This window comes from Paramacrobiotus metropolitanus, unplaced genomic scaffold (genome assembly GCF_019649055.1).
Source record: "Paramacrobiotus metropolitanus isolate TYO unplaced genomic scaffold, Prichtersi_v1.0 Parri_scaffold0000008, whole genome shotgun sequence".
Lineage (NCBI taxonomy): Eukaryota > Metazoa > Tardigrada > Eutardigrada > Parachela > Macrobiotidae > Paramacrobiotus > Paramacrobiotus metropolitanus.
The window spans coordinates 1,686,251-1,709,020 of NW_026570228.1; the positions used below are offsets into that span (position 1 = coordinate 1,686,251).

General features: G+C 40.7%; 2 protein-coding genes across 3 annotated transcripts; both read right to left on the bottom strand.

Annotated features, from left to right (window-relative positions):
- Positions 1-113: 113 nt before the first annotated feature.
- LOC129582629 (TATA-binding protein-associated factor 172-like) lies at positions 114-16,108 on the bottom strand. The gene is given in 27 exon segments (XM_055474187.1): positions 114-652; positions 1,124-1,345; positions 1,647-1,724; positions 1,813-2,230; positions 2,638-2,866; positions 3,066-3,288; positions 3,362-3,513; positions 3,726-3,863; positions 3,951-4,248; positions 5,136-5,680; positions 6,260-6,499; positions 6,569-6,686; positions 6,747-6,914; positions 7,846-8,012; positions 8,200-8,637; positions 9,165-9,524; positions 9,619-9,759; positions 10,167-10,276; positions 10,279-10,438; positions 12,948-13,106; positions 13,171-13,264; positions 13,700-13,818; positions 13,904-14,052; positions 14,430-14,558; positions 15,377-15,494; positions 15,571-15,694; positions 15,783-16,108. Coding segments are annotated over 27 exon segments (5,376 nt in total). The 5' UTR covers positions 15,794-16,108; the 3' UTR covers positions 114-384.
- Positions 16,109-16,705: 597 nt separating this feature from the next.
- Positions 16,706-22,550, bottom strand: LOC129582543 (growth factor receptor-bound protein 2-like). 2 transcript variants are annotated; one of them, XM_055474056.1, is made up of 6 exons: positions 22,291-22,549; positions 21,574-21,662; positions 19,698-19,795; positions 19,498-19,620; positions 18,961-19,126; positions 16,706-17,470 (listed from the first exon to the last, which is right to left on the bottom strand). In XM_055474056.1, exons 2-6 carry the CDS (start codon positions 21,649-21,651, stop codon positions 17,297-17,299), a joined length of 639 nt encoding a protein of 212 aa, XP_055330031.1. In that variant the 5' UTR covers positions 21,652-21,662; positions 22,291-22,549; the 3' UTR covers positions 16,706-17,296. The 2 variants fall into 2 exon arrangements, with proteins under 2 accessions (XP_055330031.1, XP_055330032.1); XM_055474057.1 differs by lacking the exon at positions 16,706-17,470 and adding an exon at positions 18,105-18,603 and having other exon boundaries at positions 22,291-22,550.
- Between the last annotated feature and the right edge of the window lie 220 nt (positions 22,551-22,770).

Here is a 22,770-nt window from a genome sequence, read left to right on the forward strand (position 1 = left end):
CTTCTGAAAAAATATCGCTATGCTTCGATAGGCAAAATATACTATAAAAATTTTAACAAAAGCAGACAAAATTTAAAAAAAGCACAAATGTGAGAAGTGATGCTTTTTTTGCCACGGAAATTAATTAAACATATTTTAGCGATTTTAATTCTATCTCTTTTTTTAAATTAACCGGACATTTTTTGGAAAATCATATCGCAATGCTTCGTAAAGCTTTAACAGATAAAACAGTGCAAAAATTCTCAAGCAAGCAGACAAACATTGGTAACTGCTTTTTTCCAAACAAGAAATCATTCCTCAGAAAATATATTATGTAGCGAACGAAGCGACAAATTCTATAGGAAACATTAAGCAACAATAAAAACAAAATAGATGAAAGCCATATCAACCGGTTTTGTTGAGGGATTCCAGGAAGCGATTGACATCGTACTCGGTGTCGTACTGGGCGGAATCCCAGAGATCCTCCAGATTATCCAGGGCGGCCTTGAGGCCTTTGACAGGAACTTTTGAGGAAGGATGCTTAGAGCGCCAATCATTGGCCACGGCGTCCACCGAGAACAGATCGACAATCTGCTCGGTGCCCATCGTCTGCAGGGCGCTGTTCTCCTGGGTGATGATCGAGTTGGCCACGTGCAGCTTGAATTTCTGCAGGCTGTATAATCAATGAGAAAAAAACTCAACTGTAACTGCAATCGATGGTTTTTAATTTTTAGAAAATTATACACCGTAAAGCCCGTAATCATTAATTTTCACAAACCATTTCACGTATATACGACATTCATAATATTCAAACAGAAGTACGGCAAACGCGCCGCGATTGCATAGAAAAATCTCAGTGAATTCCAGCCGATACTTTCTTACTTTTTATACAATTATACACCGTGATGAATAAACATGATGCGACTTTTTGACGTGTATACCACTGTATATTGCCAAGTTGCAACTTGCCAACACAAAAATATTATTCAAAAGTTCAAAACAATAATACAGCAAAAACACTTCGATTCACTACGCTAGTAGGGTAATAAGGCATAAATCGTAAGCAACTATGTAGATTGAATACGCTAACTTTCATTTGTGGATTTTTTCAGCGGTTTCTTCACCGCCTCTGAGTGCTACGTACCCCATAATTTTTTCTTCCAGTGTGCCGCGCGTAATCAACCGGTAGACATTCACCACGCGTTTCTGGCCAATGCGATGCGCGCGATCCATGGCCTGAATGTCTTTGGACGGATTCCAGTCGTGTTCCACAAAAATCACAGTATCAGCACCGGTTAAATTCAATCCCAGCCCACCGATGGCCGTTGTCAACAGCAGCACATCGATCGACGGATCGGTATTAAATCTAACGAAAAACAACTTACATTCAAAATTTTCTAGATTTTTAACGCTTTTTAACGCAGTATCAAATGATACTAGTACAGTACTACTGTACTATTAAGGTGATTACACATAAAGATAAATTATCTGCACAACCCTGAGAGAACTGTGACCCATTGCACTACACTTTCATCCCACTAAGCTACCACAAAGACACAGCGAGAGTGCCTTCCTTTAAGCCATTACCGTTACGGCAAAGTTTTAAAAATTATTTTATTATCTTTCTCCTCATCAACTGCATGAAGTATGAATCAGTAAAGCAATACCTTTCCACGATATCCTGCCGGTCGCGAGCGGGGATGCTTCCGTCCAGCTTTAAATACGTCACTCCCGGCATATGCGTCCTGTCACATTCAAAACAATTCGAAACGCATATTTTAATCACAACTGTAACGCTTAAGGGAGAAACATGAAATTTCCTGTTGCATTTACCGGAATAAATGCTGCTCCAGCATCTCCAGAACGGCTGTCAGCTGGCAGAAAATGAGTGCGCGATGTGTATTGACCACACTCAACTCAGCATCCTCCGTGCCAATCCCGCATTCCAGCAGTAACTGCTGCAGTGCCACGAATTTCGCCGCATGCTGGATATCGAATAAAGAAGAATTGTCGCGCTGCAGATCCTTGACGATGTGTTTGTACTGCGGATGCTTGTCGTTCAGCACCAGCGCCGGATGATTGCATACTTTGCGCAGATACTGGAAGGCCTGGAAGACGTGGTTGGTGGAGGCGGATTTGGCGCTGCTGCTCTCCTCGTTCAGCAGGCTGTGGATGACCTCCTTCTGCGCTTTGGATTTGGCGAAATCCTCGTATAAACGCTGTTGTAACGGACTGAGATCGCAGTAGTAGTCTGCAATAAATATTGTGTACAAATGCAGTTCATACTTACCAAAAAATCAACCCACACGTATAATTATAAAAAAACAAAATGCAAATTAAAATATAAATAAAATAAGAATAAATTTAAAAAAAAAACATTGTTTAAATATTTGACTTATGGTAATGTCACCAGTTCCACAGCCTTTGTGGGCCATTACGACGGCAACATTTCAAAACAGCTTGACAAAAGTGTGCAACACCAATACACTACGATCACCCTGCAGTGATTTATCCAGAAGACACGGACGGCAAGGATCAGCGCAGTTTATCTGTACTCAGAAACTAACACGGAAAATAAATTTAAAATTAAATAAATACAACCCCAACGTGCAGTCACATAAATGCAGATAATATTAGCATCATAAATGTTAAAATTACCTTGAATAATTTTAGGTGGAAGGTCTTTGAGTACGTCGGATTTCAAACGGCGCAGAATAAACGGCAGCACCTGCTTGTGCAGGGTTTCCATGGCCAGCGCGCCCTCTTCAATGTCCTTAGAGGACGCCTTGGGATCTTTACTGGAGTCGATGGGTTTGGCAAAACGCGCATTGAACCGTTTCTCCGTTCCCAACAGTCCCGGCATCAAAAAGTCAAACAACGCCCACAACTACAAATCACACAAAAATGTCTAAAATGTAGAAACTTCGATAAAACTAGAACAATACATCCGCACATCCTTAAAACAACAAACAGGAAAAACTGTAATCCAGACTCAAATTCCTCATTTAGTATTACTTATAGAAGTATTCAAGGCGTATAGGAAATTACGTAGACAACTAAAACCATAGTACTACGATCATACGTACATCCTGGACATTGTTCTGCACCGGTGTACCGGACAGAATCAACCGATGATTGCACACCAATTGTTTAATAGCCTTAAAAACCCGCGTGCGAATGTTGCGAATGATATGCCCTTCATCCAGCACACAATAGTTCCATTTAATATCCCGAAAAAACTCCACATCGTTCTTGACAATCTCGTAGCTGGAAATAATCAGCGAATGGTTCTTTACCGCCTTCCGTAATCTGCAATATCAAATGGTTCACTCACGCTCCGTTTTCGTAAAAAAACGGCTATTTTTGTAAAGATAATTTTTACTTATTCCGCTCGGCTGGCGACCCTTCGTATTGTAATGGATTCAGATGTTCTTTGCCGACAAATCGTCGTACTTCGCGTGCCCAGTGTCCAATCAGAGTGGCTGGGCAGATGACCAATGAGGGGATCGGATTGCAGGTGGCGGATTTAGTTTCCTGCAAATGCGATTTTGCTAAAATATCTTGGTTACAAAATTCAGAATCGCGCAATTTATATTACCAATTATTTTGATTTTATACATTTTTTTAATGCAGATAATCAACTACATATTTTAATCCCCAATGATTTATTGACGACTTATGCATAACAACTTTGTAAAGCGGAACAACACAACAAGAAAATCCATTTCTTCATAAAATTCACTTACCTGAAATTTACTAGCTCGTAAATAATGATCGGCAGCCACAATGCAGATGGTCTGTAGTGTTTTCCCCAATCCCATATCATCGCACAAGATCCCGTGCAGATTGTACCGATTCAGGAAGTTCAGCCAGTTCAGCCCTTCCTAAAAATTAACACCCAACATTTTCCCCATGAAACAGCAATCGAAAACCGCGCGTTTTAATCAGCCAAAATACATTAAAAGACGCACTTGTTGGTACGGCCGCAGCTGTGCATCCACCGGCATCGGCACCACAAACTCCTCCATCTTCCGGCTATCCAACAGCTGTTCCAGGAAACTGATTTCCTCCGGACGCTGGCTGTACCAGGCGTTGGTGGACTGGCGCGCAGCGGCCATCCCCAACGGCATCAAGCGCACCATCGAGCCAAAACACTGGCTAGCCATCAAGCGGACCGCCTGGTCTTGGTCGGTCATACGCCGCATCACCGGCACCGTCAACAGGACAATGTACGGGACAATACCCATTCCCAGCCGATCCAAGACGCAACTGTTCAAAAGAATTGCAACATTTGCATTAAAATCAGAGGTGCAGACCCGTCTCAATCAGTACCGCTAAATTTTGAAAACGTTATTATCGAAACAAAACGGGGAGAAAACCATTTCGCTAAATGCTGCAAGTAAATATATGGCCAGAACGGCGCAATAAATAATCCTACAATTCTTAATAATAAGTCCTATGCTTGTTCAGGTTTATTTCTTTCCTAAATACCGTAAAAGATAAAAAAGACAATCACCAAATTCATTCACCAATTTTCTTGAACAGTTAGCAAAAACTTCAAAATAAACGACATACGCCGTACGCGAATTATTTAATGGCCACAAGCAATTATCGATGCACTAAATAAAAAAACATTCGAAAAGATAAACACTAAAAACTATACTTGACTTGTAAGCAAAAATTATCTTATCGGAAGAACAATTATGTAATATTTATCGATGCCAACAAGCGTGAAGGAACACGGTGCTACTATTCTTCCGTAGCCTTCAAAAGAATTATAACCGTTACACTACAAAATCAACTACAGGATGCAGCAAACATGACCACAAAATGCGATAATTGTATCGCCAGCCAAAGTTCCCGATCGAAGTAACAAAAACAATACAAACTAGTAATTTTACACCACAAACCCGAGCACAATACAGCACAACTAACCCACCGAAAACCATAAAAATGGAAAATATTCAAAGGAAACATGGAAGAGAACAAATTAATGACAACAAGAAACTACACATTTTCTCGCACCCGAATATTTCTATTTGGCCGACAGTACGTGTGTAAGGCTTTCACCGACAGCACACCAATACAGCAGGATATTTTCGTATCAACATACCCGAAACCGAAAACGTACCGAAACATTAACATCCTAAACTCACCCAATAACTTCGATGGCGCCTTGGCGCGCCACATGGTTATCCAGCACGCCCAGCACCTCCACCACCTTCTCCACGACAAACCGCATCACCACCTCCTCACACACCACCGCCATGCCGGCCACCACCCGCGCCGTCATATGCCGTACCGCCGTCAACGTATGCGCCACACCCTGCGCGATATGCGGCAGCACCGCCACCAGCGCTATCCGCACCGTCTCGTGCAGCGGCTCCACCAACTTCTCCAGAATCTGCAGCGTGTTAATCAACTCCTGGACAGCATCAGCGGAGGCCGGCGCACTGTCCGCCAGCGGTAATAACGTCTGGATCGGCTGCAGGATGCGTGTGTGGATCAACTGCGGGAGATTCTCCGCAATGTTCAACCCGAACGTCCGGCAGATGGCGCTCAGTCCGTACTCTCCGCCGAGTCGCTGCGTCTCCAGGGAGGACATCTCTTCCGGAGGGATAAACGTCCCGGGCGATGGGGCGCCAGCGGAAGGGGCGGTTTTGCGGGCAGCGGCTGGTGTTCGTGCGCCGCGATCTTTTTCCTACATAAAACATAACAAAACGATGTACAATTACATAGGTACGGTGAAATGCAAACAGTATTATCGTTATTTCCACTGCCTGAAAGGAAAGATTTCCTTTAGGCTGCCCTGTGATTCTGCGAAAATCCTTTTTCTATCCGCTTACATTAAAATTTATTCCAACATAACATGAAAGTTAAAGGAAAAAAAAATCATTAAACCAAAATTAATGTTGCAATATTTTTCCGCACCAGAACATATTTTCTTGTGATCATCGATACAACACGTATCAAAAGCAGGCAAAACAACCAAGGCTGCATACCGTTACACTACATTTTTCTTTCATCGCTGGCTACGAATGATCGTGCAGCGTAAATTCGTACACAAAACTGACCACGATATCGAAAAATCATAAATTTTACGAGGATCTCAGAGCTAAACAATTTGAGCAAATTAATTTTAGGGACAGCTCATGCGGATTGGTCAGATTTATGCAGTACCAACCGTCTCTGCCTGCGCGACGAACAGGGAAATGCAGCGCAAATCGTACTACACTAGTAATTGTGCGAGTGTAAAAAGATTCAGCGGCGTTTCCCATACCTTTGTCAATACACATAGCGACAAAATTCCATTAGTCGGAGTCACATCGTACTCCTCATCACCGGACGACGGCCCGCCGTTGTTATTCCGCCATCCCGCCAGCGGATCCTCGGGACTGGGCGTCTGCGCCGGATCACAGCAGAGATAGGTACAGAGATTCTTGATAATCTTATCACATGTCGGCTGCGACGTATCACATATCCGTATCATCAGATGCGCCAGGGAATGCGCGGCTAATTCCTGCTCAAACGCATAACATCATTCGAAAAACCGTCCCACAATTTTCTTTTTAAAAAATCTGTCGCTAACCTGCAAAACTTTATTGTCATCCCGTTTCAGAATGTCCATCAGCGGTTTGACCAAAGGAGCTAATTTCTCTGGAGTGTATCCCAATGCGATTAACGCCGTCGCCGCTGTTAATCGCACCCTGAAAATCATTAAATTTCGACTACAGAAATATACAGCATAAAGTTGAACTGAAAGCTACCGAGTGGAGAGTTTGAGATATTCGGATGCTGCTTGCATGGTGGCAGCAATGGCTTCGTTGCGCTTCTGGATGATCGGCACTTTATTCACCTTCCGACCCAATCCCGCCAGGGCTTTCTCCGACACGGTTGATACTAAATTCTGGCACTGCTCCATCGTTAGCACGGGTCTGTCAAAATACCACATATGCACATAAAACTGAAACAATATTCCAGAATACAGGCACGTAAAAGTGAAACAGAACTTTAATGTGCTGTAATTAATTCAATCCTACTTAAATTATTTGCTGCACATCAATTCTGAAGCTGCAAATACAACGCTAACAATGCAAATGAGATGGACGACTAAATCCACGTGAAATCCACTAAACGACTTTACTAATAATAAAAAAGTTCGAAAATAAAATTAACGTCAAAAACATCATGACGAAATAAGTAATAAATAGGCAGTGCAAATACGCATTTAACAACCACGACTTTATCAACACCTGGAAAAGTTTGAAATAATAAACAATAACAACCATACCAGACAGAGCAAAAACTACAAGCAATGTACAGTCTGTATTGTAGAAGCACTGTACAGTCTGTATATTTACAAATATATTGCATAATTATTAGTTAACAACGGTCATCTTGATTACGCACAAGCCAAACTCAGCCGTCACACTACGAAGTTAACCACAATCACAATCCACCTTGACCGCGATGACAAATATCTTCGTCGGTGTTAATCTATGCCTGACCAGAAATAAGATTTCAAAAATGAGTAAAAGCTAAAACACAATTCCACTACATAAGCACATGCACCTCGAACATCAAAAGACGTTAAACATGCCTTATTTAGCCGAAAACAGCCATTTAAACGCACGCTATTTTTTTTAGTGTGACGGCTGAGTTTGCCTTGTGCGTAATCACGTAAGGAAGATGACCGTTGTTAACTAAGAATTATGCTGTATATTTGTGAATTTAACGCCATTGCCTATTACAATTAGGTACAGACTGTACAGCGCTCTAGAAATTAATTTGTGGATATTCCAGTACAATGTTTGCAAATGCTGCAATATATTCCATTCATTTCAACCCATTCGAAGAAATTCTTACCGGCAATAGACAGCATCCACAGCCGCATTGCCCGTACGAAGATCTTGCACCAGCGCAGCGCAGCTACTCTGCATGGAGGTCACCGTCAGGGCTAATTCATCATACGGCATGGTCTCCTCCAGACATCCCGTTAGGAACTTCATCGCGGCATCATCAAAAAGCCGTTGCTACGAAGAAAAACTCAAACCAGTGGTACCTACTCTGTATTTTCTTTATAAATAAACCCAACAAAGGTTGAAAAGATTTTCAAGCGAATTTATTTTCCGTTTTCCAGTGATTCGATATCTTTTTACAGTAAATTATTTTGCCAAAAACTTCAATGAAAATAAAAACGTTTGATTCAAGTGAATTTACCAACGCAGGATGCCGCGGCATCTCCACCGCCAAATGATACATAACCAGCCCGACGGTGGCCTTCTGCACAGCGGATTTCGACCGGAAATGATACTGCATCACCGACATGAAGAGATTTCCGGCGGCCAATGTGGTATCCAGTTGAATAACCCGTGCCGCCATCTCGCTGATCATCTTGCTGGTCAAGATGCGCGTTCGGATGACGGCCAGATCCCGATGCAAAGGGATATCGTTGAAGGATTCGTTGCCGGCAAAGTATATCACTTTATCACTGGGACCGACGCGTACCGCTCCGGGATGGGTACCCACGCCGAAGAGGGTGGGATCCAAGGGATAGGCCGGCGGATGCATGGCTAAGGACAGCCAACTGGCGACGCACTGCTGGAAGATGTCTAGGAGGTGGGCAGGAGCAGCGCGCTGTAAGCAGCTCAACCACAACTGCAAGAATATCAAACGGAAAACTGGCAGATAGTTACAATAAAAAATGTCCATTGTTTTCATGAAATTCAAATACCTAATTTAAAGTTAATGAATAATAAAGTCAACAAGCACTGGGATGGATGCGTAAGTAATCAACGTAATCGTTATCAACAAAACTAATGTGTTGCCTGTACGTTTTCATGAATCCATATGACGTCGTAAACCAACGACAACGATATAAAATCGGTCAGAAAAAATAACATATAAAATTAAGAAAGATTCGTGCTAATCAATGCCCAATTATGCACTTGCAACACAATGAGGATAAGGAAAAGACCCAAAAGCAGTGCAGCGAAAAAGACCCAAATATCGGTTAAAGTAATCTTAAAATAAAACCTTTAAGAAAAAAACTGAATTCTCTGCAAATTTCAGGAACTGCATCGTATTTACACCGTGTCAATTTATTTTGCGCTGCACGTTGTACTTTTCAACTGGGTCGAATTGATACACCGTACTACGAAACCCACTGGCTTGCGAACACCCACCTCATTAACCGTTGCCTGCACCGCCGGACGTTCTTCCAGTACACTCCGCTGAAACAGCCGTTTCATCAAATCCCACAATATCACATTCAGCCAGGAACTATCCGTATCCCCACTGTTGCTGGTCCGCACCAGCGTATTGACTGTATGCAGGACGGATGAGCGGATCTTCTCCGAGGAATGATCCAAGAAGGGCCACAGACGCGGTAATAATTCGTGCAACGGTTTCTGATTGGTGGAGATCTCCTGCGGATCGGATTTCGTCACGATCGTCGAGAGGAGACTCATGAAACTGTTCGTCCACGATGTCAGATCGTCGAAATCTAATAACCCATCCCACAGCAATGCCAACACTTTCGGAACCTGGAGCATTATGCATAAAAATTATTATGCATTTGCGTTAAGAACCGACACAATATTTCTGGTAAAACGAAACAGGTCCGACAAAATTATTCACCTCTTGCGGCATAACGCGCAGAAATTCATCCATCACAGCTTCGAGCGCAGCAGCGGCCACGGCGCACACGTCATCGATGGGATCTTTTAGACTGCCAACGATGACCGCATGAACCTTAGGGAACAACTCGCCAACAAGATTCTGAAAGCAGAAAAAAGTGCATTATTTAGCCATATTTACACAAAAAAAATACAAAAAATTTTACGAGTGTACGCGCGGTTTCGCGCTATTTACGCGCTCGTATGATAAAAAAAGGCAACTTTTTAATACAAAAAAAAGACAGTTACACAAATTTTAGAGCAGTACCACCTATGGTGCATACTTCTATGGATAATATGGTGCATATGGATGCCAATATAAGGCGGCAAAATACGAGTAGTTCAACATCCAAGTTTTAATCTAGAAAATGCTCTCTGAATAGTGTAACACCAAGGCACATCACGAAAATAATAATCGGAAAAGGCCCTTCTGTGTGATGAAAGTTTCGCAAAACAGGGCAATAATGACGGGAAAGTTCGTGTAACTGTTTTAAATTGTGTTAGTCGTACCTGTTTGACGACTAGTACGTATTTAATTCCCAGGATGGCACCGTGCCGCGTTTGCCAGTTGGTTTGTTGGGTCAATTTCAGCAGACAATCCACTACTTGGTCGACCAGAGGGACGGCATCCATTTGACCACGGCGCCTAATGCCTGCGCACAGCTCTCCCGAACTGGCGCCACCACTTCATAGGAAACGAAATCACCGAAACGATCCAGTGCCAATACGCACAGTAACCGCAGCGCCACATCCTCCAACCACCGCTCGTTCGCTTGATGCATCTGCATAACATTAAGTTATAAAATGATGATTAACAATAACGAAATAATTAGGGTATTTAAATAAATTATAAAACATTTTCCTTTGATAGGCTGTATTGATACACAATCCGGAGAAGTAAAACACTAAGCCAACCTTCTGGTGTTAAAATGCGTCGCATGTTCAAAAACGCTCAACGCAAACGGAGTAGCAATCAAATTAACGGAAGTGCACGTTAAATCTAAAAATAATCCAAAAAATTTAGACAAAAAAAGCACTGTAAGTATGTAAGTACAGTATTGACCGTTCATCATTTAAACGCGTACTGTACTGCAGTCACATACCGAAATTGCACGCCAGTTTCTTATAATCGTGTACTGTGTATGTAACCATGGGTAAACACGGAGTAAATTTCGACTTATTAAAGAAAAAAAAAATATTAAATCTCTTTTACATTAAAACATTAGGATAGGATTTTAACAAGATTTTGAGAGTATTATTGGAAAAATAATATGTTTTCAATTTTATTCATATGAAAAATGGTGGTAACATAAATGTTAGGGCAGTAAATACAGTGCATCATTTTTGTAAAACAACAGAAAGGATACAGACCCATTCGACAACCACGCCCAAACACTACAACACTTAGGTGTTTCTTATGTTCTTATGTGTCTTACTTACGAGAATAACGTATACCATCAAAGCACACATGTACTGCTAGTCATTTTGAGTCGCATACCCGATCGTAGGCAAGTTCGTGAGACAGTCCCACACTGTAGCCGTGTACACGGATGATTTCGCGAATGCCGGTGGCCGCACCATGGCGAATGCGCCAGTCGGAATGAAACAGGTCACCGGACAGCTCTTCCAGCATCCGCGTAAATGGCCACTCCAAACACTACACACAATTCGAAATAATTCATCATTCCCAAATCCACTCGCATATATACACCCATCTACCTCATCACCGGGCGCATCGCTGGTATCGCTCAGGGATTTTGGACTATCATCCACTGATCGGGGCTTTTTGGATGCGGTTTCTAAATCCAACTCTCTACAATAAATAAAATATCAATGTCAATCAACGAATTTTCATCGACTTTCTATGCTCCTTACCGACGACAATCGACAATGTTATTACAAACGTAATCAATCATTGAATTCAAGGCATTACCTTAGTAATACAATTTCACCCATATTGTGAAGTACAGCGCATCAGTATAAAACCAGACATATGTCAAATAAAGCGGTTTACAAAATCACGGACATCGATTGTTTTATCTTGTCGGTTTTATCCACAAAATTAATATAAACTAACATATGCATTTCGACAGAACAGTATATATTCCGTACATGAATGAAGCATGTTCGCTGTTTAGTATCGTTTGCTAATACCGAAGTAACAAACACAAAATAGCATTACGTTAGATTTTTCGGCCACAAAAACATTACAAGTAAAACGGAATTAAACTAGAGTTGCTTCTCTTACAATGGACTGTCATCCATGGATAAACTCCGGCTAACCGATGACTTGAGTTTCCGTTTAAATCGATTCCGTTCCCGGGCGCTCACCGAAAGTCCGGCTGTACCCACTGGCATTAAGCGCACCTGTTTAACTACGAGTACGTTTGTTTCCCGGAGGCACCGTGCCGCGTTTCCGTTGGTTTTTGTGTCAAATTGCAGACCTCCACAGTTGGTCGAAGAGGGGACGGCATCCATTTCCGACCACGGCGCTAACGCCCCGCACAGCTCTCCGAATGATCCCACCACTCTGTTCAACGAAATTCACCGAAACTTATCCAGTGAAACACCACAAAATTGGCGAAACTCTTCCAACTTGCCCTCGTTCGCTTGAAATTACAGACATTAAATTATAAAAAGCAATTTACGCAAATTTTCTTTGATAATTATCGTACACAATCGGAGTAAGTAAACACTAAACAAACCTTCTGTCTTAAATTATGCGTCGGCATTTTCAGAAACGAAGTGACAAATGTTCAAGTAATAAATATAATAATAAATGAGAGGGAACTGTTAATTAAAAACAATTCAAAAAATTTTGCCAAAAAAAGCGAGCACTGTGCCAATCGCATACCGAAAAAAATTACACACCAGATTCTAATAACCGTGTACGGCGTATGAAGCCTGGCGCGACATCGAAATCTGCTGCGGGATCTGCAAAACGGATATGCCATATGATTACTGCGGCGAATCAGAGCACAAAACCTTTCGCCACAAGTTTTACTAAGTGTTCAACGACCCGAACTACAAACGAACTAAAACCAATGATTGCTGCAGAACTGCAGATTAAATAGTTAATAGCATTTAACGCCCAAGCGTTAAATGAGATTGTAACATAAATTTTATGGCAGTACATAATACAGTGCATCGTTTACTGGAATTAAGGCAGGCTCTCAATTTCAACAGCAAACCGGTTTATGGTTACCCATGCCCAAGTACTACATTATTTAGGTATTTCCTAAATGTGCTGTTTATAACACTTTTAGCACAGCTAGTCGTTGAGTCGCATACCCGATCGTAGGCAAGTTCATGTGACAGTCCCACGCTGTAGCCGTGTACGCGGATGATTTCGCGGATGCCGGTGGCCGCACCATGGCGAATACGCCAGTCAGAATGGAAGAGATCGCCGGATAACTCCTCCAGCATCCGCGTAAACGGCCACTCCAAACACTACACAATCCCAATCACTTCAGCATACATGCTCGGGGACATTCGCAAAAATACACACATCTACCTCATCACCGGGTGCATCGCTGGTATCGCTCAGGGATTTTGGACTATCATCCACTGATCGCGGCTTTTTGGACGCCGTTTCTAAATCCAACTCGCTGCAATAAAAAAATAAATAATATACTAATTTCCATCAGCGATTTTTCATCGACAGACAACTTCTTTTCGAGGCTGAAAAGTTAAGCAAAAGGTGTAACAGACAGTGACGTACATACTTCAACAACATAAGTAATTCCAATCAATTAGCAAAAAAACCCATCTGTACGAAATAGATGGTAGGTACATGAATACATGATATATCGAACAAACCAATAATTATTTATAATACAACAACGCAAGCCCGTTGATGCTACCATTAAAACTGACAAAACTGGTGTAAATACCATAATCTTTATTTACTATGCTGATTTAACACGCCTTTCGTTTTACAAAGTAGTAATCTTTACTAATTAAAGCAATCGAAAATAATTATGAGTAATTTAAATACGAAAAATAAACTTGGAAGCAGACCGATAAGAAATTTCATTCCTTACAGTGGACTATCATCCATGGATAGACTCCGGCTAACCGATGACTTGAGTTTCCGTTTGAATCGATTCCGTTCCCGGGCGCTCATCGTCTGTCCGGCTGCCCACATGGCATTCAACGCCACCTGGCAAAAGCGCACGCAGTAAGACGTTTGCATCACGAAGAGCAGTGCATGTTTACGGGAATTATTATTTTTCATCACGTCATACTCTCGCAGAATTCTCTCGAGGAGACGGTGCGGGAAGGAAATCCTCATCCTCCACCAGTTCATCGGCAAACGCCCCCAGGCCGGCTTTCTCCGCAAACGATCCCAGACCCATGTGCTCGTTCAACGCATTGCGCCGACTGCTGGCATTATCTGATCAAAACATCCACAAAATTTAAGAACCAATTTCAAAATACTGAGAAAACCCACGTATTATCTTACTTCGTTTTACTTTCACAATCAATACATAGTTCCAAAATGGCTTTATTTCATTGTATATCTATATATAGATATTCGTATGCATGTGTACTTACAGTGCACGTTTTCGTTCGCGTAAAAACAAGAGTACACGAACGTCTAACAACAAACAATTCATCACATTTGATTACGTTCGAGATTTTCTGTTGGCTGTGTGGGTTTGGCGCAAATGTGACTACAACTGTTAAATTAAATATAAACAAAATCATTTCACAGTCCCTGTAATATTGTTCAACAAAAGGAAGAGTGTGCAATTTTATTGCTCATCTTACGTTGATCATCACAATCGTATTCCCGTCCTTCGGATCCCAACAACTGGGCACCGTTTAGCAGTACACGTTCTATATCGAACTGGTCAAACTGCATCTTTCCTGGCGCGACATCGAAATCCGCTGCGGGATCTGCAAAAATGATATGCCATATGATTACTGCGACGAAATCAAAGCACAACGCCTTCGACCACAATTCAAACATTTACTAAGTACTATTTAGAACATCTCACAGTTTCGACAACACGAACTAAAAACATATATATAGCCAGAAAAAACGGCACATGACTGCAACCAGAATTAACCACTTAAAAACAAAGCATCAAACAAACAAATGTATGGATAACAAACATTGTTATCCATACCACAAGTTTAACTTTTATATGATAAAGTTAATAGTCGTAAGCCTTGCATTCAGAAAAACCAGCACGCCATCATGAGCGGAAATTGTCAGCGTGATATCCACTGTAATAAAAAAAATGATAATTCACCTTGATTCCACATTGCCATAGAAAAAAAAACCGCACTTTTAGATGAAAAAGAATTTAAATAGTTACCACACTTATGGTAATTAACTGTGCATTCGCACAAAAATTCACTTGCACATATCATAAGCGCATAAATAAATACATTTATCTAATCGACAATTGATTCTCACAACAAAAAGTCAATAACTATATCTATGCAAATGCATGGTTTTACTTTTACGTTACGTTACAAGAAACAGAAACGCACAAAAAACCCCAACGACAAAAACAGTGGGAAAAATCTTAATAAAATCCAGAATACTAAAATCAAAGAAAATTTCCAGTTACAAAACATATTTTAATCTTCAAAATAGGAAAACAAAATCCAAAACAACTGCCAAAAAATATTTTAATTATTTTAGTTAAAACCCATTAGTGACTACAGCGGATCACGAAATCTAGCGCGGAACATCCGACGCCTACCTGTTTTCAGCGTGGACGGCGCCGGATTCCACACGGCGACATTCTCCGCCACAGCGGCCAGCGCCTGGCCGGCCGCCACCCGCGTATCCCACGAGGGATTGCGCAGGAGAGCGAGAATCTGGAACAGCCACCCATGCAGCTGAACGAAGCTTCATCGTTGAGTATCATACGCGCGATAACCGTACAACACGTACCCGCGTCAATAGCGTCTTGAGCTCATGCGGATGCAGACGCTGGACTTCGCCGAGCTGTACCGCCGCGGCTTTCCGTGTGCCCACATTGGATCCGCTCTCCAGCAGGGCAAACAGACGATCCAATCTGCGGATCATAACAATCAGCATTTTCTTGCGCTGAGACTTTTCCCCGGGAATTCCGCAATCGGATAATGATCCGACCAGACACCTACCTGGTGGCCATGACTGCAGTGCATAGCACAGAATATGCAACGCGATAATTTTTAGTGGCAATTAATCGTCATTGACATACGGAGACCTAAGAGCGTACGGAAAAGTACTTAAAACCAGCACAGCGCTGTCTTTGATGGCTCCTGTGATTACGATTGACGCAGGCTGTGCCAAAAGTTCCAAAACAATAAAATCCAGATGCAAGACTTTGCGAATTCAAAAACGAAGGCAACGATGCACGATTTAACTCTGAATAAAAAATTATTCGTTGGATATTTTAAATTTTCTGAATATTTATCATAATTTATGCATTCTGTGCAAATTTCTACACAACTGGCAACTTGCAACTACGTCAAACATCACACTTGTTTTCCGAACGGGTCGCTTCCGGTGATGCGTAGCGGGCCGAGGTACGCAATATGCATGACATTTGCATGCTTGCTACAGAAAGCACATCTTTACCGTATTTATTTATAAAAAAACTGGTTATTCAGTTTCCCAGAGTGCATTTGTTCGGAAATGAATTTTTTCGAAATTTTTGTAGTATACAATTTAGTGAATATTCGAGTGTGTATTAATATGATCGGTTCTTATAATTTATTTTTGGAGAACGGTTACGTTACGCAGACTAATAAACTCCGTTTCTACAATCGACAAGATTTTTCTTTTACTGGCATTTGAAATATTTTAAACCGGTTATTATCAGAAAATCTTGTAATACTGTTCCTGTGTAATCGGTGGAGTATTGCCGATAGTGAATCACTGCCTGTGTTTATGACCAAATTGTGAAACCATTGCACCGTAATAAAAATTTCTCCGTGCAGTTATCAATCTTATGATTTTGTGCTGAAATCGCTTTCCCTAATCGTGACTCTGCGGCATCACGAAATTGCCTGATAGAGATAAAACTGACCACAACCGGCAACCAGCAAATTCAGTTTTCACTTCGGCTATTTTCCAAGCCATCAAATAATCCATCAGCGGAAAGAATTTAACAGATTTAAAAATAATTTACGATCAAAAACATTCAAGCAGTTACAGTTAGCAACCGATTAATAACACAACGCTATCTTCATGCAAAAATATGAAAGCACAAAACGAACACACGGAGAAAAGTCATAAAACCAGCAAAGCAAAATGGCACCGAAATGGCAGAAAAAAATTTACCGTACTGCAGGCACGGGTTAAAAAGCGGGCAAATGGACACATGCAGAAATCACCTCTCCCCACAACCAAACCATGGTAAAAACTAAAAACTTGAAAGGTTAAATTTCCCCCCAAAAATCCTCTTCCTTCCGGTGAGCCACGGTGAACCAGCCGCGCGCGGACGGAGGAAGATATCTCCACAGATGAAAGATATACAACAAAATGGGCAATGGCCGATGAGATAAAACGGGGTTAAATTTTAGCAAATAAAACTTCCGAAAATTCCCTCCAAATTAATTTCCCCCACAGAATTTGGACACGCACACAAAATACACAAGATCCTCTGCGGTGCAACAACATTGTCCGGGTTTCAGCTGTGATACGGTTGGACGTAGGTGGAGGGAAAGAGTCCGGAGCGGCCGCGCAGTTCCCCCTTCCACCAGCCCGTGGTGTTGCGATCACGCACCAGAATCACATCACCGCGCCGGAATTCCAGTTCGTTCTGCTCCTGCGGCGTGAAATCATACTCGGCAATCACTAGATGCTGCAAACAATTACAACAAAATATCAGTATTTGTATGCAAATTTTGTTGGGTAAGCCGACATTGACTTAAATCCAAATTAATACGAGTACCACGTACCCCGAATATATTAATTCTACTCAAAAATTAATTACAATTAACAGAACCGTCGTACTTTCATGCCGGCTTTAGTTACCATCGATTTATGAATTAAATACCAATTTTTAACTGCTATTTCGTAAGCAAAATTACAGTAAAAACGAATACTCTGGCATGTTTGCTTTCCTTCTAGCGGATAAAATATACTCGTATAATTACAGATTGTATCATTTATTCACACAAGCCATTAAAGAGTAGCTGCCACTTGACCCGAGCATTGTTTACACACCGCCATAATCCTCCAAACGTAACCCGTATTTAACGTAACCCGTATTTTATTGGCCACGTACGAATATCAATAAACGCGTAAAACGGTATTCGTGGGCCTCGTGGCATTATTTAATTACGTCTTAACCACTTTCTTCACTAACGCGCATACGAAAAATATTCAAAATCACAATGAACTAATTTAACAGCTACAGCATTTGGTAGTTCGGCAAGCTACTCGTCCTAATTTTTTCTGTACAATACCAAAAACGATCCACCAAGAGATTGTCCTTTATAAATACGTCAGTTTCTTTATTTATCTTAGCACCAACAAAATTCATTAGCACAAAGTCCAATCTACATACAAGTGTACAGTTAATAGGGCGAATTGTAAAATGTAAATAAATCTCAAGCAACGTCATCATGCATATCGATAACATTACAAGCAAGTCGATACTACGCATCACACGATCAAAAACGTCATCTCTGAAACACTTCAACCCCAGTAAAAAACGCTATCATACCGGAAATCAAAAGCCTAAAATACAAATAAAATGTTCAACCATTTAAAAAGATAAAAACAAAACCCGGTATAATCAGGAATGAACTAACCAACGCAGAAAAGAGATTAGACATTTTGAGTAAAACACAGGCATTTAAGGATAAAAACAATTTAGAAAGAAAAGGATAAAAGTCACCAGTAATAAGCTGATCGTTGGCTTCAACGATCAAGAACAATGCTCGTGATTTGTAGAATTTCGCCGGAGGGTCTTCCTGCCGATTTGACTTCCTATGAATAAACATCAATTTTACGCTACCTACAAGCTTTCGAACGATTTAAAAAGTAAATAGTATATCAAATTTTAATTCGCTATTTTACAGAGGTTATTTTCACCAAACCCTTCCTCCTTAATATAAAAATTTCATTAAATTTGGTTAGCCACCGCTACGTATTTACCATTTAACCACAAAGTCAGTTTTAAATTGGCATGACAGTCGTCATTTCTGCACTAACAAGCAGATTTCCCTTTGCTTTCTACTGCTTCGCCTTTTAACCACCACATCAAGCGCATATTCGAAAGCAGACAGATTGCTATTGTAATGGAAATTGCGAAAGAACAATTTGTAATCAATATATAACTCTTACCTCCGTTAATTCCATATCACGCAGTTTCAAATCAATCGACCGACTGACGGAAGAATTACGGTGATAGGCCACCAGCTCATTCAGCGAGTTGAACTTGACGACCCATAAGAAGAACTTGCCCTGGGTATCACGTAAGACTTTGAAATGCTGCGCATCCTCGCCACATCTGTTACATGAAAAATAAAATGTTAAAAAAATGTAATCAAAGAAAAGGCACACTAACACAATGAACAACGAATTAAAAAATTATGCTTAAGAAAAAAATGCAATTCCCTTCAAATAAATGCAATTTCCTTCAAATAAATTTTCTTTAAAATCAGTTGTGGAATCAGCAATTTTATATAGGCGATATGGAGCATGCTGGAAAAAATTATAATCCAAACTGACAAGAATCCATCCATCAAGATACAAATTTTTAAAAATATCACATTTAATCTAGCTCTTTCTCATTCACTTAATTTCCTTTAAATTCCACCTGATGACCATAAAAAATATGTCTGATTCAAAGTCACGCACGCCATACATCATGTCCCTTACTTGACAGACAGTGAGAAGTCTCCCGGCGACGATTCACTGGCCCGTATTAAGAATGCCCCATCGTGGGCCTGCTTCTTCAGCAATCTGGCCGCATCCGCCCGACTGAGCCGGCCCATGTACCACCTACAATCCACATGCACACAGTCAGACCATTGTGACATTTACCACCACCAAGATCCACGTCATCGTCAAGGACTCACTCGTGGGGCTTCATCTCAATGTAGTTACTGGGAATGAGGCCTTCCCGTCCTTCTAATTCCGCTCTGTACCAGTTCTGATCATCGTCCATGTTGAGTACCTGCCAACAGCAACCGATTTTGTCATTTTGATAGTAGTTTGCATTTATACGAGTAATTTCCTGCCACAGTTAACTAACACTAACGGTACACTAATTAAAAACGAAACAAATGTTTTAAGCATTAGAAAAGCTACGATTTCTCAGTAACTATCAAGTGCCGTTACAAAATCAAAAACATTTTCTGTTTTATCCAGTTTGTATTTTGTTTTACGCTTCGGTAATCTGATGCCGCCTTGAATAAGGTTATTTAATGACCCACCGAAAGAATAATGAAGGATATAATTCTATCTGTTTACCACAATTTAATTATAATAATTATTTTTGTTATAAATTTCAAAATGGTTATCATTGGCGTTGCAACGTCTCGTGCGGCATGCTTTCACATCAGGACGCGCTCGTCATTCTCGCCGCGGAATGTAAACAGTTCCTTATCTCATTGAGTCACTTGGTCATTTTCCGGGCAAATCCTGATAACACAAAACGACTTCGACGGAGAGCCTACCCGGCAACTCTGCCGGTTATCTCCAATTCGAAACGCACGTCCACTTGTAATCACAAAATGAAATCTATTATTTCACCTCCAAGATTAAAATTACTTTTTTATTATGGATAACTCAAATTCTCCTATTATAATAGCAACCAAAATTTATGGCCTGTTAATTAGAACCGCCTAAAATATCACCAAGCATGTAAAATGCAAAGGTTGATGCACGGTAGGAATAAACTCGATGAAAAATATTACTGCTGTATTTACGTAAGATGTCATTTATTGCTCGACACGCCATCAAAGATTTCCTACTTGAAACCAAGTTATTTACACATGTGTGAACCGGCTCCGTCACAGACCTCAAAGCATACATAACGAACCTGCGAGGTCGATAGACGATCAGTGTCAAATAACATACTAACGAAAACAGAAGAGCATTTGCGTTATTAAATAACCAGGTTCTGACAGCTTCCATGATCTTCACATAACAACAAAATCTGAATTAAAAAGCTAGCATCATTATTGTCAACTGCTATCAGAAAATCAAACAAAACTCCAAGCTCCAGTAAAAACGCTAACACTTTACGGAAATATGAGCTGGAAAGTTAGTATTCCGTTTTCAAACAAGCCACGATCAGCTGTCGGGAAACATCAAAATTTTATAGCGCTGAATCAACGAATAAACTCCACAGGAGAACAATTAAACAGTCGAAATAACGAAGCCAAAAAAAGCGTGTGAATCACACTTGAAATATCCGAGGGGATATTCAAAACATTTAAGCACTTATTTCCGAGGCCATCGACAGAGAAAAAATGTAATATCTTGCAGCCAATCATCATAATCATACGTTTTTAAGCGGTAAGTACCTAGTCTGAATATCTGCTAAACAGCAACAAGCAAACTTCTGATTCTGTTTCTCTAACTTACTTAAATAAAATTTTTAATAATACTAATGAATTCGTCGTTGGAACACATTAAATAAACAAATTCAAGAGGAATGTAATTCAAAGACCAGTACGAGCATAAAAATAATCGCAGCAGCCAGCAAACGCACAATTAAAAGCCCTGAAATTTATGAGATAGTGCAGAATGCAAACCATTATAGTTTTTAATTACGACTGTACGATTACAAAATACAGAATTTATAAAGTGGTACTGTATTGTGGAAATGAAAATCCTGCAACCAGCGTTTCACTGCTGCATTTTATAATATTCACGGTAAATTACCATTTATCGCTTCACTCATTTACTTTACTCAGCAATTGATTTTCGGTAATTTCACTAATTTACCTTCAACAACTGTCCTCGTCGGAAACTTAGTTCATCATCGGCGGTGGCGTTAAAATCGTGTTTAGCAATAGCTTCCATGATGATCAAAACTGCAAAACAAAGGCAAGCTGTGATTAATGTGACGTGCTGTGACATTAATACTTCCAGCGACTATCACAAACTACCTTAAATTTTTTATACGTCCTCGCAACCCAAAAATGAAATCAATATCCAGATTAATGAACAGTACTGGTATAGAAGTAGTCTCAGTAGTGGCAGTGTAATTACATGAGGGCATTATATTTGACTATGGTAGTGGTATCCTATCCGAATCTACCGACTTGATATTTAAGGCCCTAACAAAGCCTTTTAATTTTATTTTCCGGTACCGTATCAAAATTACGGTGTTCGTTGTTGTTTGAATTTCAATCTTTTAAAATTTTAAATGTCTAACAAAGTTCAATGAATTCTAATTCTGTCTGCAAAATTTCTGCATAATGTCGTCAGACGATGTTCCATGTACTACATTACATTTGAAACGAGAAGTTAAATATTGCTATCAGCAGCAGGAAATTTATGAAAATCCGTGATAAATTTAAAGCCGTTTGAAAGGAAACCTCTTTTTTTAATTTTCGTAAAGGAAACTGGTCCCTGGATAAAATCAAGAATCAAAAATCAGATACGCCAGTGGAGCAAAATAATACCCTGTACAAATGATGCGTAAAACAATCCACTTACAGAGAACTCAGAAGCACGCTCCAGAATGATACCAATACAATCAAAAGACAGTCAGGTCGGGCTGATAAATGAAAAATCTGGAATCAACGCCCGAATAGTCAGAATTCCAACATCGGATACTTGCTGACTTGCAGAATAATCAGCATAAATAAGATTTCAAAACAATAAATAAACAAACCGCAAAAGAAGGAAAGTGGACGGGTTTCAAAATCCACAGCTACATACCAGCAGCCAGCGATTTATCAACTAAAAACAAGATATTTTTCCAACTCTAGCGAGACAGTGCAGGCACGCACGGTACACGCACCGTGACGCAGTCCCGCCTTCCGTCCTGCGGCAGTCTCTCTCACAGTCTCGCTGCGATGACTCAGGTTTTGACTCACGAGGTGGAGCCCGAGCCAATACCGTGCGAATGCAAATGTTGTCCAGGGTGTGGCGGCATTTTGGCCCAGTGGCACACATCAACATGTTCTCTTTTCG

Bases quoted from the DNA above. Each gene is read 5' to 3' on its own strand.
- LOC129582543 (XM_055474056.1), bottom strand. From the start codon at position 21,651: ATGGAAGCTATTGCTAAACACGATTTTAACGCCACCGCCGATGATGAA. The intron at 19,796-21,573 runs GTAAATTAGTGA...TGCTGTTGGCAG, and splicing joins GACGAGGACAGTTGTTGAAG to GTACTCAACATGGACGATGA. The intron at 19,621-19,697 runs GTGAGTCCTTGA...TGTGGATTGTAG, and splicing joins ATTGAGATGAAGCCCCACGA to GTGGTACATGGGCCGGCTCA.